We start from the raw sequence: 16,337 nt of genomic DNA, 5'->3' as shown, positions 1-16,337 counted from the left end.
ATGGGGAAAAGATGGTGTCACCAACTGGCTAGTCACAGCCATCAGAATTAAATCTGATCTCTACCTTATTCCTCCACTAAAATAAATTTCAGATGAATTAAAGATTGAAATGTGAGAAGTGAAACTATTAAAGGACTAGAAGAAAATGCAGGAAGAATTTTTAAAAATAATTTTTAAAATGAAGAAGGCATTTCTAAATAAGACACAAAACCCAGAAGCCACAAGAGGAAACTGATGAATTTGACTACATAAGAATTTTAAATTCCTGTGTGGAGGAAAAAATCATAAAATTAAAAAAAAAAAAAAAAAAGAAGAAAACTGAATATACATAACAGCATTTCCTTAATATATAAAAAGCTCTTGTGAAAAAAGAAAACATCAACAACCCAAAAGGAAAGTGGGCAAAGCCATATGAAAGTTGACAAAAGAACTAATACAAATGGCTTTTAATTGTATATGGAAAATGCTCAACCTCCTAATTAGTGGAATGCATCTCATGTCAATCTTTCTACCTAACAGATTGGCAAAGATCTAAGAGTTCGATAAAACACAGCGTGGGTGATAGTATGGGGAAACTATGCTGGTGGAAGTGTAAATTGGTTGCTAGAATATAAGTTCCAGGAAGGCAGGGATTTTTTTTTTTATCTCTTTTGTTCACTGATGTATCCATAGTACCTAAAATAATGCCTGGCACAACAGTAGGTCTCAGTAAATATTTTGTTGAATGAATAAAGGAATGAAAAATAGTATAGCCTCTTTCGAGGGCAATTGGGAGAATCTATCAAAATTAAAAATGCGCATACTTTTTGATTCAGTGGTTGTACTTGTAAGAATTGATTCTACAAATATGCATTGTACACATAAAAATATCAGGTTACTCTTTGTAGCATTTTGTTTATAATTTTAAAAATTGTAAAAATATCCATCAATGGGAGATTGTTTAAATTATGCTAAGAAATATTATACAGCAGAAAAAAGGGTAAGGAAGCTCCTTATGTACTAAAACGGAGCAGTCTTCTCAAGATATAAATTTAAAAGCACAATGTGCAGAATAGTACATTATTATTTGTATAAATAAAGGAAGGGGAAGAATACATGTGTTTGCTTGTGCATGTGTGGAGTGTCTCTGGAAAGTCATAGGCGATCACAGGATGGGAAGGAGAACTAAGTAGAAAGGAGACTAGCGAAGGAGAGAGTTATCACTAGCCACCTTTTTGCTCTGAAATTTTTACCATCACATGCTTTGTAATTAAAAAAATAAAAAGTACTCTTCCTGAATGATAACATGTGCCTACTTCAGATAGAGAATCCCTTTTATTTATTACCTGAACTACATAGACACTATTTAAGTAAACTGTTGTTGTTCTTAGAGCACAGGGATGTATATAGTCTACAGCCCCAGTGAGAAACCAGTCACCTGGCTGTCTTGTGATTTTCCCCTTGTATTTATCTCATTTCTGGCATGCTTGTAATCTTTTTGATGTCACCTTTTTCCTTTCTAGATCAAAACTACAATAACGCCACAGCCCTGGTGATTACCTTTCCTGTCAATAATTACCATAATGATACAGAGAAGCTGCAGAGGGCCCAGGCCTGGGAAAGAGAGTGAGTTGCTCCTGGGGTCTAAACAACTGCCCTTGTCTTGTGGGAAGCTGGACACTAGCAGAGAGCATTTAACTTCATTCAGTTAAATTAACCAACATCAGACCGAAGTCACTGCTTTTTCACTTGGTACTAGTGATCCTAAGAAAAGAAGAAATCTGTAAATAAATTTACCAAAAACATTGAACAGATGTCTCTGCACAAGAATGCAAAAGTATGTATGTAGAAATGTTCCCTGCATCATTTTCTAACATCAAAAACCGGGAGCCAGCTGAACGTATTAGTAAGGGATAAGTACAGTGGAAAATTACACAGTCGTTAAATAGGTAAATAAATGGTTCAAGATTATTAAATAAAAACTGCAGTTAGCATGTTGAGGTGAATATATGTCATATGTGCTGTCCATGCTGAGAAAAACTATCAAGCAAATGATCCAGGAAATTGTTAACTGTGCTTGCAACCTCTAGAGAATGGGGAGAGGACTGAGGAGGACAGGGGACTTTGACTTTTTACTTTATAATGTACTTTCAGTACATTAAAAAAAAAAACACACAAAAAAAAAACCAAAAAAAAACACAGCTTTATTGAGATATAATTCATATACCATACATTTCACTTCTTTAAAGTGTACAATTCAGTAGTAGCTTTTAGTATATTCACAGATCTGTGCACCCGTGACCACAGCCAATTTTAGAACATTTTTTTTAACCTCAGGAAGCGTATACTTTAGCTATCACCCCACATCCTCATCCTCCTATCTCCCAGTCCTACACAACTTTCTACTCTTCTTTCTGTCTCCATACATTTTCCTGTTATGGACTTTTTTTATATGAATGGAATGATATATGTGGACTTTTGTATCTGGCATCTTTCACTCAGCATAATGTGTTCAAGTTTCATCCAAGTTGTAGCTATGTCAGTCCGTCATTTGTTTTTATGGCTGAGTAATGTTCCATCCTATGTATGGATAGACCACATTTTGTTTATCTGTCAGTTTTTGGGTTGTTGCTACCTTTTGAGTATTCCGAATAATGCTGCTATAGATATTCATATACAAGTTTTTGTATTTGAACTTCTGTTTTCATTTCTCCTGGGTATATACCTAGGATTAGAGTGTTTGGTCATATGGTAACTCTTTGAGGAAATACCAGACTGTTTTCCAAGGTGACAGCACCATTTGTTGTTCCCACCAACAGCATGTGAAGGTTTCAAATTCTCCACACCCTTGTCAACACTTGTTATTATCTAACTTTTTATCCTCGCATGTGTGAAGTGGTATCTCCTTGCAGTTTTGATTTGCACTGCCTTGGTGATTAATGATTTTGAGCATCTCTTCATATGCTTATTGGCCATTTGTATAACTTCCTTAGAGAAATGTTTATTCATATGCTTTACCCATTTTTTTACCTGGGTTATTTGTATTTTTATTATTGAAGTGTAAGAATTATTATATATTTTATAAGTCCCTTATCAGATATATGATTTCCAAGTATTTTTCTCTCATTCTTTGGTTTGTTTGGGGTTTTTTTTGTGTTTTTTTTTGTGTGTGTTTTTTTCTTTCTTGATGGTGTCCTCTGAAACATAAAAGTTTTTAATTTTGATGAAGTCCAGTTTATTGTTTCTTTTGTTGCTCATACTTTTGGTGTCGTATCTAAGAAACCATTGCCTAATCCAAGGACATGGAGATTTACACTTATGTTTTTCTGAGAGTTTGTTTTGGCTCTTACATTTAGGTCTTTGATCCACTTGAGTTCATTTTGTATATGGTGTAAGGTGTCCAATATTCTTTTGCATGTGGCTATCCAGTTGTCCCAGCCCATTTGTTGAAAAGATTATTCTTTTCCCCATTTGATAGTCTTGCCACCCTTGTTGAAAATGAGGTGACTGCAAATACATGGTTTATTTTTGGACTCTGAGTCTATTCCTTTGATATATATGTGCCAGTACCACACTGTCTGGGTTACTGTGGTTTTATAGGAAGTTTGCAGTCAGGACGTGTGGATCCTCAACTTCTTCTTGAAAAAGAAAGTTTTGGTTATTCTAGGCCCCTTGCAATTCCATGTGAATTTTAGAATAGTCTTTCTGCAAGGAAGTCAGCTGGGAGTCTGATAGGGGTTGCACTGAATCCGTAGGTCAGCTTTTTAAATTTTATTCCATGAGAATGTATCTTTATTATAATATATAGTACTTCATTTAGAAATATTTTATAGTAAAAAAGAGTGAGCCCATGAACCAATTTTTAAACATATTGTAAACCTGTTTAAATAGTAGAAAACTCAGCATGTCTGGAACTGTCTCACCTTCTAGTGTCCAGTGCAGAGGATCTTAATGCAGGAGAAAGGTTAAGTAAGCATGGCTTTTGTATCAGAAATTGGGAAGAAGTTTCTCGCTTAGTTGTCACTAAGTTTTAACTAAAAATATAAAAATTTTGTTTTTAGGTTTATTAATTTTGTGAAAAATTACAAGAATCCAAATCTGACCATTTCTTTCTCTGCTGAACGAAGTATTGAAGATGAACTGAATCGTGAAAGTAACAGTGATATCTTCACTGTTGTAATCAGCTATGCTGTCATGTTTCTGTATATTTCCATAGCCTTGGGGCACATCAAAAGCTGTAGCAGGCTTCTGGTAAGTGGTGTTTGTGTGCGTATGTGTATGGAGTGTGTGTGTGTGTGTGTGTGGAGTGTGTATATGTGTGGAGTGTGCATGTGTGTGTGGAATGTGTGTGTGTTTGGAGGATGTGTATGTGAGTAGAGTTTGTGTAGAGTATATATGTATGTGTGTGGAGTGGAGTGTGTGTGTGCACGCATGTGGTGTGTGGATTGTGTGTGTGTGTGCGTGCATTTGTGTGTGTGTTAGAAATGGCAATGTACAGCATAATTTTTTTCCTCTACTTAGTCTTAATTCATTGTGTTTAAAGCTGCCTTAAATGTCCGTGTTTTAGTTGTAATGTAACATATTCCATTCCCTGCATCTGTTTTCTTTAGTTCCAACTTTTTGGTTTATCTTCAACTCAGGTTTATTTCCCATAGTCCAGTTTTTTCTGATTTGTCTACTTCATGACCTAAGAATGGAAGCTCATAAAAAAGATTGCTAGGGAAGACCTAGACAGTTTTCATATCTTCTCTCAACCTGGGAATTGTACTTGTAACTCCAGATTGGCTACGCCCATGTAGAGAGGTAGAAATGAGGACCTTTCAGTAACAGATAGGATGGGAAGCCCTCTAACCAGCTACCGTGTCTTTGTTGCATCTCCCAGGTGGATTCTAAGGTCTCCCTGGGCATCGCGGGTATCCTCATCGTGTTGAGCTCAGTGGCGTGCTCGCTGGGCATCTTCAGTTACATTGGGGTCCCCCTCACCCTCATTGTGATTGAGGTGATCCCGTTCCTGGTGCTGGCTGTTGGGGTGGACAACATCTTCATTCTGGTCCAGACCTACCAGGTACATGTTCATACTCTCTCAGAGCTTGGCCGCTGACCAGGTCCTGAGCTCCATTAATAGCTGTTTGGCTCCACACAGAGTATTTGTGAGTGTGACAATGGGAACACTTTGTTTTCTTTCTTGTGTGTTGCTTATTGGTGTCTGTCACTTGTTCTGGAAATTTTGAGACCAAGAAGTTCACCCTCTCTTTAGTTGGTGAAATAGATATAAAGTGAGAATTTGGTTTTAAATATTTGCAATATATGTGCAAAAAGGGCTAACACACTTGTGGAAAATATTTTGGGTTACGACTGCTATTAAAATGATTCTCCACGTAGTGTAAAAGAATGAAAGATTTGCCAAAGGTGCCACTAAAAAGTCAAAAAGGTCAACTCAGCATGTGCGGGTGAAGAAAGTGGTCTCAATCAGTTGGTTCTCACATGGTCCCCTGTCCTGTAGCCCTTACCTGTGTGGAGACTCAGTGGCATGTAAGTGGCATGTCATTTAATTGTCCAACCATCTGCAGCCTATATTCCATGTGTTTTCTGGATAATATGATCTGGTCTTTCTTTGAGCCTCTCACCTGTTACCTAGCTCAAGGATCAGAAATAATCGGAAGGAATGAATATGAGAAGTTGCAGGTCCCCCACCAAAGTTTATATGCAATAAGTAGATGCCACTAATTATTTTTCCTTACCATTGATTTTACACACGGTACCAAAGAAGAAAAGAGCTGGCATTGTTACTGAGAAATTTTAATGTCGTGTGTTTAATGTTTTTATTTTTAAGAGAGATGAACGTCTTCAAGGGGAAACCCTGGACCAGCAAGTGGGCAGGGTCCTTGGAGAAGTGGCTCCTAGTATGTTCCTGTCGTCCTTTTCAGAAACCGTAGCATTTTTCTTAGGTAATTGCTCTTTCAATTCTACCAATCCCATAGTTTGCTGAGCCTGGGAATAGAAGGAGCCTGGGTATCTGAATATACCCCTTTGTGTTCGTCCTGTTTTTACGCTTTATTCTGTAATTAGAAAGTATCAGAGTGGAGTGCAAGAAAAATTGTTGGCAGTATCTTGGGTGTCATTTAGCAAGTGTCTTCTTTCTCATGTTTCCAGACAGTGTTGATTTTTGGGGTCCAGATAACTAAGGACTTCTCTGCCGTTTCCCCTTTTTTGGCACCCACGGCAAATATGAACATTTGAAAATACCATTCTTGCACAGCCACAGAACGCTCAACACAACACTGTGCGCATCAACTCTAAAATCCAGGCATCGCCTTGCAAGATGTTAGCCATTGTTCTCATAGGCCGTCTTCCTCCTCTGTGCATCCATCTCCCTGGAGAAGCAGCCCCATTAATGAGCAGAGGTTCTTGAATCTTACCTCAATACAGGGAGCCAGAATAAGCTGGAACAAAACCAGCACTTCTATATCTCTTGCATATGGAGAAATCAACCAGCCTTTCCAGTGAGGCTATCTGCCCCCATCTCTGGCGTATAGTAAGAAAACTCACTACATCCTTTGAAGGGAAGGCAGATTAGCATCGCCCAGCAAGTCCAGAGAAGACACACAGTCATGGGTCACAAACGGAAATGCCTTCACGGGCCACCGGGTCATCTTACGCAGGGCCGTCGTAGGGCCGTCGTGGGTGGTAGCCTTTCAACACACACCATTAACGTAGTCTTCATTTCCACACAGCAGTGCGCTCGAAACCTGCGGCCCTTATCATTCCTTCTGATGGGTACAGGTGCAAACATGTGATTTCTTCTTTTTACCTCTATTGTAAGAAAAGCAGTGCCAGTGTGATGATAACAGCAGCTGACACTGTGCCTCAGGTTGCACTGACTGGAGGACGGGAGGAGTGGCGGGGCCGATGGCACCTGCAGTGTGCAGGTCATGTCTGGAAGAAGTAGGTGTCGCCAGCCCGCTGCTCCTAGGCCCTTTTTTTTTATTCTCAAGCAACACTGTGAATCTAGATTTGTGTGTAAAATCTCACTGGGAAATATTGGCTCCTTATTTTTTGGAATGATTTTTAATCTTCAAATGGATTGACAGTGTGTGGGCCAAACAGGATACACCTGGCTGTGGGCTGCCAGTTTTCAGTTTCTGTGTCTTAGCCTAGTGTATTTGACTGGGAGCACCCTCATTGGATTGTAACTAAACTAGGAGACTAATATTGTTGATATAATAGCAGATGGAAAAATACTGTCCCTGTCTTAGAGTGAAGCACAGAATGTACTGTAAGAAAAAATGGCATATATTAATGGTTCTCAAATTTTAACGTGCATAAATTTGCCAAGAGAGCCTGTTAAATACACAAGAATTAGGTTGAGTTCCCACTGTCTTGATTAAGTAGGATGGGACCAGGGCCTAGGAACCTACATTTTTAACGCTCCAAGTAGTTCTGTTCTGATGTTTGCACAATTTTGAAAAACACGGGACTTACGGACTCTTCTCCAGTTCTGGTGTGACATCCAAAGAGTTTTGCAACATACCTTTTGGGGGGTAGGGGGTTTGTCATGGGTTCTGGATGCTTATATTCATATGTACACATGACTCGTAAGAGCCCTCTGCTGTAAATGGAAGTGATGTGGCAGCTTTCGTCCCCCTGCAGGAGCGTTGTCGGTGATGCCAGCCGTTCACACTTTCTCTCTGTTCGCGGGAATGGCAGTCCTCATTGACTTCCTTCTTCAGATTACCTGTTTTGTGAGTCTCTTGGGATTAGACATTAAGCGTCAAGAAGTAAGTTGTTGTCAGGATTACAATCTATTTCATTTGAGTCTAGAGTCTAGCTGACGCAACTAGAGGGTATAACCTTTGTTCCTCTTTGTCCCCTCAGAAAAACCGGCTGGACATCCTTTGCTGTGTCAGAGGTGCCGAAGATGGAACAGGCATCCAGGCCACAGAGAGCTGCTTATTTCAGTTCTTCAGAAACTTCTATTCTCCACTTCTGCTTAAAGACTGGATGCGACCAATTGTGGTATGAACTTATCTGTGGTTTTCTTGTTTTTCTTCCTGAAACAGATTTGTCACATGCCTTCTAAGAATCAAATGGCTTAGGGAGATTCTGACAGCTGTTAGGTGTGTGTGTGTGTGTGTGTGTGTGTGTGTGTGTGTACGTGTGCGTGTGTATACATGTATACACACACACATAAACATAAAAGCTAATAACATACAAATATATAAAATACTTTTCTAGCTGGGTTTTAGCAGTCAGTATAAGCAAGAGTTTTAAAGTTTTTATTTTGAAATAACTATAGATTCATAGAAAGTTGCCAAGTTGGTACAGAGAGGACTTAGGTACTTTTCGCCCAGTTTCCTCCCTGTAGTCGTACATTATTGTAGTTCAGTATCAAAACCAGGAACTTGACATTGGCGCAATGTGTGTGACTAGTTCTGTGTCATTTTATCACATGTGCAGATTCGTGTAACCACCGCCGTCAAGATCCATCACCACAAGTGTCCCTCATGCTGCCTTTAGAGTGTCACCCACCTCCGTCCCCCGCACCACCCACTATTCCTAGTCCTCAGCAACCATGCAAGAGCTTTTTGCAGTATATATACTGGATGTAGCCAACAGTGCTCATCTGTCACTTCTCCACTGAAAAAACAAACATTAGTTTCCAATAATAAAAGTAATAGCAATAACTAACGTTTATTGAGCTCTGAACAGCGGTTATTGTACTAAATATTGGGTACTGTGCTAAAATCTAGATTATCCCTGGGCTTTTCTCATTTAATCCACAAAACAGTCTGACGTTATAAATCTTATGTTTCTGTTTTATTGATGAGGAAATAGAAACTAAAAGAAGTTAAGTGACTTCCCTGGGTCACTCAACTTGTAGGTGGAGGAGCCAGGATTCGAACCCAAGTAGTTTGACTCTAGGTACTGTGATCTGAGCCACCACCCCACACCCATTTTCTTAGCGTGTCATTTAAACTTCCTTCTCAGTTTAAGAAAAGTCCTGATTTTTGTGTGTTTGAGATTTTATTTACCGTGTTTCCCCCAAAATAAGACCTAACCGGAAAATAAGCCCTGGCATGATTTTTCAGGGTGATATCCCCTGAACATAAGCCCTAATGCGTCTTTTGGAGGAAAAAATTAAGACAAATGGTCTTATTTTCGGGGAAACACTGTATGTTCTTCAGCTCATTATAACTCTAAGCAATCGCTGTCTTATCTCTCACTTCTCATTCCAGATAGCAGTGTTTGTGGGTGTTCTGTCATTCAGTATCGCAGTCCTGAACAAAGTAGAAATTGGATTGGATCAGTCTCTTTCAATGCCAGATGTAAGATGCTTTTTAAATATTATTTAGCCAATGGTGAATAAATTTTTCAAAACATGCATGTGGATGTTTCAAACTAATGCCCCCTTCTCAATGCAAATGCTGACGGGATCTCCCGTGCGATAAGAATTGCCACAAAGCTCTGCCAGTGTGGGCCGTGGCACTGTGAACTCTCAGCCAGCCCGCTGGGGCACAGCCAGAGTGTGAGCAGCCAGTCTTTCATCTTGTGAGGTGCCCTCCTAGTTGTGGGGCCAGCCCAGGGACACCCTGGGCCCCGAGAGGGTGAGGAGGGGGAACTGGCTGTAGGGAATCCTGAATCTGGGCTGGAGGCATCTTGGCCAGGAGCCTCCTGGTGCCCTCCTGGTGGTTAGTCATCCTCGTGTTGCTTGGGCACCATCAGAACGTTCACACTTCATCCTGTTGTTGGATCTTTGTTTCAGGACTCCTACGTGATGGATTATTTCAAATCGCTCAGTCAGTACCTGCATGCGGGCCCGCCCGTCTACTTTGTCCTGGAGGAAGGGCATGACTACACCTCCCTGAAAGGGCAGAACATGGTGTGCGGGGGCATGGGCTGCAACAGCGACTCCCTGGTGCAGCAGATATTCAGCGCGGCGGAGCTGCCCAACTAGTCAGTACCCCCGCCTCCCTGTACTGCAGCGGGAACAGCCAGGGGGCCTCTCGGCCAGAGTCAGCTCGGCCTGGCATCTCTCACTGAACATAGGTTTTCTCGGAGAATTTCTTTCTCAGAATGTATGCTGAATCTAGCTTTGCCTGAGTTTTCCCATTAAGTGCTAATGCAGTTTGTCTTTTGACTGGGTGGTGGTATGAACTCTAGAAAAGGAAGTCTGGTTTCCAGGAAAAGGACTGAAACAAGACTTTTCCTTGAGGGACAAGTCGGTCATTTTTTTTTCTCTCCTTTTCTCCAGTACCCGAATAGGCTTTGCTCCCTCATCCTGGATTGACGATTATTTTGATTGGATTAAGCCACAGTCTTCGTGCTGTAGAGTCTACAATAGCACCGATCAGTTCTGCAACGCTTCAGGTACTTGCATCTCCTTTTCCAAATTGTTCCCTTTTTTCTGAAAAGCTTTAACATGATAGTTGAAAAATCATTGTGGTTTATACCTATTTATATGCCAACACGGGGTGTCATTCCCTTTGTTATCATCCCTGTCCTTAGTTGTTCACTCTGAAAAGCGGTGTTGTTCCTGACACCGATTGTAGCATCTCATAGGTGTGTTTCCCTGTTTATCACCATTGCCCTATGGTTTTGTAAGTGTTGAGACTGTCCTAGAATTTTCTTGATTAAAAACATGGAAGCCCTGGGCTCTAATCATACCAACTAAGGTCGTCCTTAAAGCAGAAAACCTGCCTTGAGGAAGAAAATTTGTACAGCCTGCCTAAGGTGAAGATGATATCTCAAATTTATTACACTATGAAAATCACGTGTTTGAAGCTTTTGGCTAAGGAAAAAGATTCCAGAAAAGAAGTCCCCTCATTTCTTTATCAATGTTTTTAAATGTTGTAAAATAAGATCTAGAGACCCATTCTTCTCACCTTGGCTCCTCCCCTCATGTTTCCGGCAGTGGCCGACCCTGCCTGCGTCCGCTGCAGGCCTCTGACCCCAGAGGGCAAACAGAGGCCTCAGGGTGGAGACTTCATGAGATTCCTGCCCATGTTCCTTTCTGATAACCCGAACCCCAAGTGTGGCAAAGGGTAAGTGCCTCTGAGCCCTTCAGACACGCGCCCACTTTCCCTTTGTCCTGCACTGGAAAACTAGGAGAGCTGGGTGTAGAAACAGTTGCGTGTGAAAGGTCCTCGTCTATACCCCCTGCCCACCCTGTCTGGAGCCTTCTGTGAAAGCGAAGAAACCTCTTGGACACCTTTAAAGAAAACTTCTCATTATTTTCAGCTGATTCCATCCTGGCTTGAGCATTCCTTTCTTACACTTCTCCGTGTGTCCTGGCCCTCCTGGCTCTTTGAGTGGATGTAGAGTACTGTATAGGTTACCAGCGGGGCAGCGGGAGAAGGGCAATGTGTGGCATTTCAGAATGTGAAGTGGTCTGTTCAGTTGTGTCTATGGGCATATGAGACAGCATCTCTGCTTTGGTGATGTCATCCTAGATTAAGGTTTACATTGTTTTAGCCCCACTGTGCTTCTTGCCAGCCAAACCATATATGAGACTATGGGCTTTCTCACTCCCCCATCCAGCCAGGCAGCCACAGGCTTATTTGGCCAAGAAATAGTGAAGATGATTAGAAGTCTGGGGTGGGATCATTCGGAAGCTTTTGTAGAGGAAAATGAGTGTCCATGTGTATGTGAGGTAAACCCTGGACATCCCAGTTTTTCATAAGAATACATAATTTGACCAGAGTCCCATCATACATTAGTCATACATGTCATGTCTGTGTTTTGAGACCTATACTAGGTACTGTAGGAAGACTGTCTCTAAAATTAAAATAGAAATGGATCTTACAGCTTGCTGTGCTTGCAGACTGAATGCCTTGGCCTACATAAAACAAGTCCAAGTGAGTTCAACTTTCCATGAAGGCAATAGCCACCACTCTCAGGAAGCCTCCTACATGCCAGTGTCATGCCAGACACCTCACATTGTTTCACTTGCACATCACACAGCCGTGTGAGTAGGTGGTGGACCCATTTGCTGAAGATGACGCTGCAGCCCAAATTCAGTAACTTTGCCCAGGCTTCCATGGCAGGGCCGAGGCCCATCTCACATCTGCCTCACTCAAGGGCCTTGCCCTTCCCCACCTCCTGTTACACAACATTGCTGAGCAAACTGTATGAAAACACATTGGATTGCAAGCAGAGCTGGATGTAGACACAATAGCAGCTGTGCACCAAAGAAACTAAAAGCAGTAAAGAAGAGCCAGTGTGGGAGACAATAAGCTAAACCTCCATCGTTCCCTTTCAGAGGGTCTTCCGTATCCCTGAAATTTACAACTGGGTCTGACCTCTGGGCCCAGGGTCAGATGATTTCACTTAGCCTTGAGTGCTCAGATTCTGCAAGGTTTTGCAAGGCATGGTCTTTCTGACGCCGAGTCTTCTCTTAGGGGACACGCTGCTTACGGCTCCGCAGTTAACATCCTTGACAATGACACGGGTGTCGGAGCCACATACTTCATGACCTACCACACCGTGCTTCGGAACTCTGCTGACTTTATTGACGCCATGAAAAAAGCCCGCCTCATCGCTGGTAATATCACCAAAACCATGAGCCAGGAAGGAAGTACTTACCGTGTGTTCCCATACAGGTAAGTGTGTCTTGTACAAATGAGGGTGTTCTAGGGAAGGGCCCACACTCTGGGACTCCCTTGGTGGAATGCTGATGCTTAGCTTTCATTCTGACACCTTCTCCGCTGTGAGCATAGGCCAAGTATGTCCAGGGAGATGGTACGGGGGCAAGGAGGGCCAGACTCGGGAGCACCTACGGAGGTCTGAGTGCTGGAGACGCAGAACTTGGTCTCTGAGCTGGAGCTCATTCTGAAAGAGACCAACTGCAAAACAGCAGCCAGGGGGTAGGGAGGAGGTGTTGCCTGGTGACCTGTTTTCAGGAAGTGGGGCCCGTGGTTGTTCCTGGACAGTAACTGATGGGTACCCGTGACTGCTGATGACTGGGGACAGTGCCTTTATGGAGCTTTTTCTTTTTTGCTCATTGGGCTTTTTTCCTTATCAAAAAGTATCATATATAAAAGTTTGAATTTGGAAAATATAGAAAAGTAGAAGAAATAAGCGTGTGTTGTTGTTGTTTTCTCACCCCTATGATCTTGCTTAAAGGAGTCCTGTTCCTGGCAGGAGGACAACCTGTTTTTCTGTGGCAGAAGTTCTCAGAATGGGTGTCCTAATTCCTGGGAAGAGCTGGTTAACTTTGCACAAAAAACATAATCTCCTCAGGCCCCCGCACAAATCCCAATTGGCCTGAGATAATTCTCAGGATAGATCAGGACTTCTTTTTTCAAAATAGCATGGAATATTCTTTGTAAATGCCTATAAACTACCATGTTTCCCCCAAAATAAGACCCAGTTGGATCATCAGCTCTAATGCGTCTTGTGGAGCAAAAATTAATATAAGACCCGGTCTCATCTTAATATAAGACCAGGTTTTATATTAATTTTTGCATTAGAGCTGATGATCCGGCTAGGTCTTATTTTCAGGGAAACACGGTAGAATAGATGGGGATTATAAACAAAAACTTTTTATAAAGTATTTATTTTGGATCATGAGGGCCTTCTTTGGGCGTCAGTGGTCAAAGATCCGGTTGAATTACTGTAGATGCGTCTTGCAAAAAGCAGGAAGGTTTTCTGCAAGGTATGTCTCTAGAAGTACTTTCACAGTTTCGCAATAGTGGCAGGATGAAAAGTAGAGCTTCCAGAAGTGAGAACGAACCTTGATGAAATCTTTCCCCCTCCTCTCTAGTGTGTTCTATGTCTTCTACGAACAGTACCTGACCATTATTAATGACACAATCTTTAACCTCTGCGTGTCCCTGGGCGCAATCTTTTTGGTGACCATGGTTCTCCTGGGCTGTGAGCCGTGGTCCGCAGTCATCATGTGTGTCACAATCGCCATGATATTGGTCAACATGTTTGGCGTCATGTGGCTGTGGGGCATCAGTCTGAACGCGGTTTCCTTGGTCAACTTGGTAATGGTGAGTCCTGGTCCACTCAGTTTGTCCCTAACTCCTGTGTCACTTATGTGAATTGTTTGTTGGGGTGAAAGACCAAGTTCAGCTCCTGTTCTTCTTACACGTGGAGAGGTGGGACTGAGGGCTAGTTGGAGTAGGACGGATGATACATGTAACAGTGAAAATGTGATTTCATGGTCTAACTTGGGTATTCTGCCTTTATTATTCTGAAAGGTTTGCAGAAACATTTAGCCTAATGACGGCAAGATGCTCACTTTTTCTTTAGAAAGTTGCCCCATCCCTGATGGAATTCTCTGACCAGTACCTTTTGCTTCTCATGCAATTGCCGGGTGCTTTTTAATAGTCGTGAAGATGTGAGCTTTCGAGAAGGTATTGACGGAAAATTGAAACAGTGCATCTGTACTTCAGATATGAACGCTGCCCCAGGTGGCGTGGCAGTGAGGCAGAACTGAACATATTAAGGACAGTGTGCTGGCTCTGTGGAAGCTGGGGTAACCGTAAGCGGTTTCGGCAGCTTCCTGGGAGGAAGGCAAAGCGGCTGTATAAACTGGAGAATTGGGTGTTGTGCCTACAGGGTTCTTCAAGGTCCTGGTGCACTGAAGTTGGTGTGATGGGGGCTTTATAATATACGTCAGAGGATTCCTAGGGCGCCTCTACCTCCCAGGATGCCCTGATAACCACAGATCCTGGGAAAGGCATTGGCTGCTTATGATTTCCAACGAGAAAAGACCCATTTTAAAGGAAGCACTTTATTTCAGAGCTGTGGCATTTCCGTGGAGTTCTGCAGCCACATAACGAGAGCGTTCACAGTGAGTGCCAAAGGAAGCCGCGTGGAACGGGCAGAAGAGGCGCTGTCTCACATGGGCAGTTCTGTAAGTGACTTGGGCAGAAATTTCAATGCAGAGTGCTCAGCTCAGCGAGCGTTTCTCAGAAGGCACTTTAAAATCCAGTAGGGAAAACAGAATTTGGATCCTTTACTTAGCAGCAGCATCTAAGGATGACAAGTTTGCAGGCAATTCATGAAATAGCTATGTCCTGAAATTCTTTAGAACTGTTCCTGTTGGTGAATCCTGTTGTAGGCAGCAGTATGGTGAAAGCAGGAAGACAGCAGCGGCTGGATCTAAGAACCAGAGCCTTTTCCATGTAAAACACAGGCCTGCCACATGTTGATAAAGCAAGGCAGCTGCCGAAGCGCCCGCAAGCACTTTGTAATTGATGTCTTGAGAATCTCCTTGGTTCATTCAACTGTATATCCTGGTTTAGCCTATCAACCAATTGTTTTACCACTAAAGAAAATACCATTACAGAGTAACAACTACAACTTTGTTTTATAACAATTTTAGATACTTAAAATAGTTTTCATCTGAGAATATTATGAGCTCAGTTTAGACAGAATAGTGTGTATGTAGAAAACACAGCTTTTACCCTTATGATACCTTTTTGTTTCAGCAAGTAAAACAATTTTAGGTGCTCCTTATCAGTAACTCTGAACGCTGGGGTTCAGTCCCCCTGACTTTTGACCCTATTAAGAAATCCCTGTATTAGGAAGTGTTCAATTCTAATAGGTTAATAAAAGTGGTTTCTAATACCCCCTCTCTTCTTTTAGGTATTCAGTGGAATCACACTTACAAAATTTGGTGGGATTGTGGTGTTAGCCTTTGCCAAATCTCAAATTTTCCAGATATTTTACTTCAGGATGTATTTAGCTATGGTCTTACTGGGAGCCACTCATGGATTGATATTCCTCCCTGTCTTACTCAGTTATATAGGTAAGTTCTAATTCCTAAACAAGTGGGATGGAGTGTGCATGTTACTAAAAAATTATGGTATCTTGAAACATTCTTTTGAAGTATTCGAACTTGTACTAATGGTCATTTGATAAATACTGAGTAAAAAATTTCTACAAGAAAAAAATCCTATCAGGGGCCTCTTGACTGTCCAAACCACTTCATTAGTAAACTCTTTTCTGGAGGCTTGACTTGTCTGCTGAACAAGGCTGTGAAGTCAGACATGAATGAGTCACAATGTGAGCCGCCCCGGGTGGCGTCTCCCTGCTGAGATGAATGTCCTTCAGTGATGGCCGACAGCTGGGTCACAACCCAGCAGTGCGGGAAAACAATAGCTTTTATTTCCCTGACTCACTGTTCTAGCAAAATGCTGCCTCTGCCCCTCATCTCTTATTTTGAAACCATCCTTATGATCAGCATCCATAATGACGTGGTTTAAAGGAGAACAGTACTCATTTGCTTGATTTATAGTTTTGTAAGTTGAAGCATTGAAATAGATGGAGAAAATGAGGGGTTTGGGTTTTTTGGGTTTTTCTTTTCCATTTCTGGGGGATAGAAAAGGTAGTTCTGTTACAGTATA

General features: G+C 41.9%; 1 protein-coding gene across 1 annotated transcript in view; it reads left to right on the top strand.

Moving 5' to 3' along the window:
* Nucleotides 1–16,337, top strand: part of NPC1 (NPC intracellular cholesterol transporter 1) — a 53,786-nt gene that overhangs the window by 36,573 nt on the left and 876 nt on the right. The window contains exons 11-24 of the mRNA XM_019741198.3: nt 1,503–1,605; nt 4,041–4,230; nt 4,862–5,044; nt 5,813–5,927; nt 7,630–7,757; nt 7,855–7,995; nt 9,216–9,305; nt 9,743–9,933; nt 10,232–10,347; nt 10,892–11,021; nt 12,378–12,578; nt 13,742–13,973; nt 14,729–14,842; nt 15,577–15,739. Coding sequence (XP_019596757.3) covers nt 1,503–1,605; nt 4,041–4,230; nt 4,862–5,044; nt 5,813–5,927; nt 7,630–7,757; nt 7,855–7,995; nt 9,216–9,305; nt 9,743–9,933; nt 10,232–10,347; nt 10,892–11,021; nt 12,378–12,578; nt 13,742–13,973; nt 14,729–14,842; nt 15,577–15,739 — 2,097 coding nt within the window. The remainder of the gene's footprint in view (nt 1–1,502; nt 1,606–4,040; nt 4,231–4,861; nt 5,045–5,812; nt 5,928–7,629; nt 7,758–7,854; nt 7,996–9,215; nt 9,306–9,742; nt 9,934–10,231; nt 10,348–10,891; nt 11,022–12,377; nt 12,579–13,741; nt 13,974–14,728; nt 14,843–15,576; nt 15,740–16,337) is intronic.

The sequence above is a fragment of the Rhinolophus sinicus genome, chromosome 4, assembly GCF_057876585.1.
Source record: "Rhinolophus sinicus isolate RSI-liver-muscle chromosome 4, RSI-T2T, whole genome shotgun sequence".
Classification (NCBI taxonomy): Eukaryota; Metazoa; Chordata; class Mammalia; order Chiroptera; family Rhinolophidae; genus Rhinolophus; species Rhinolophus sinicus.
Note: the sequence above shows the minus strand (reverse complement) of the source record. Positions and strands in the feature narration are given on the sequence as shown.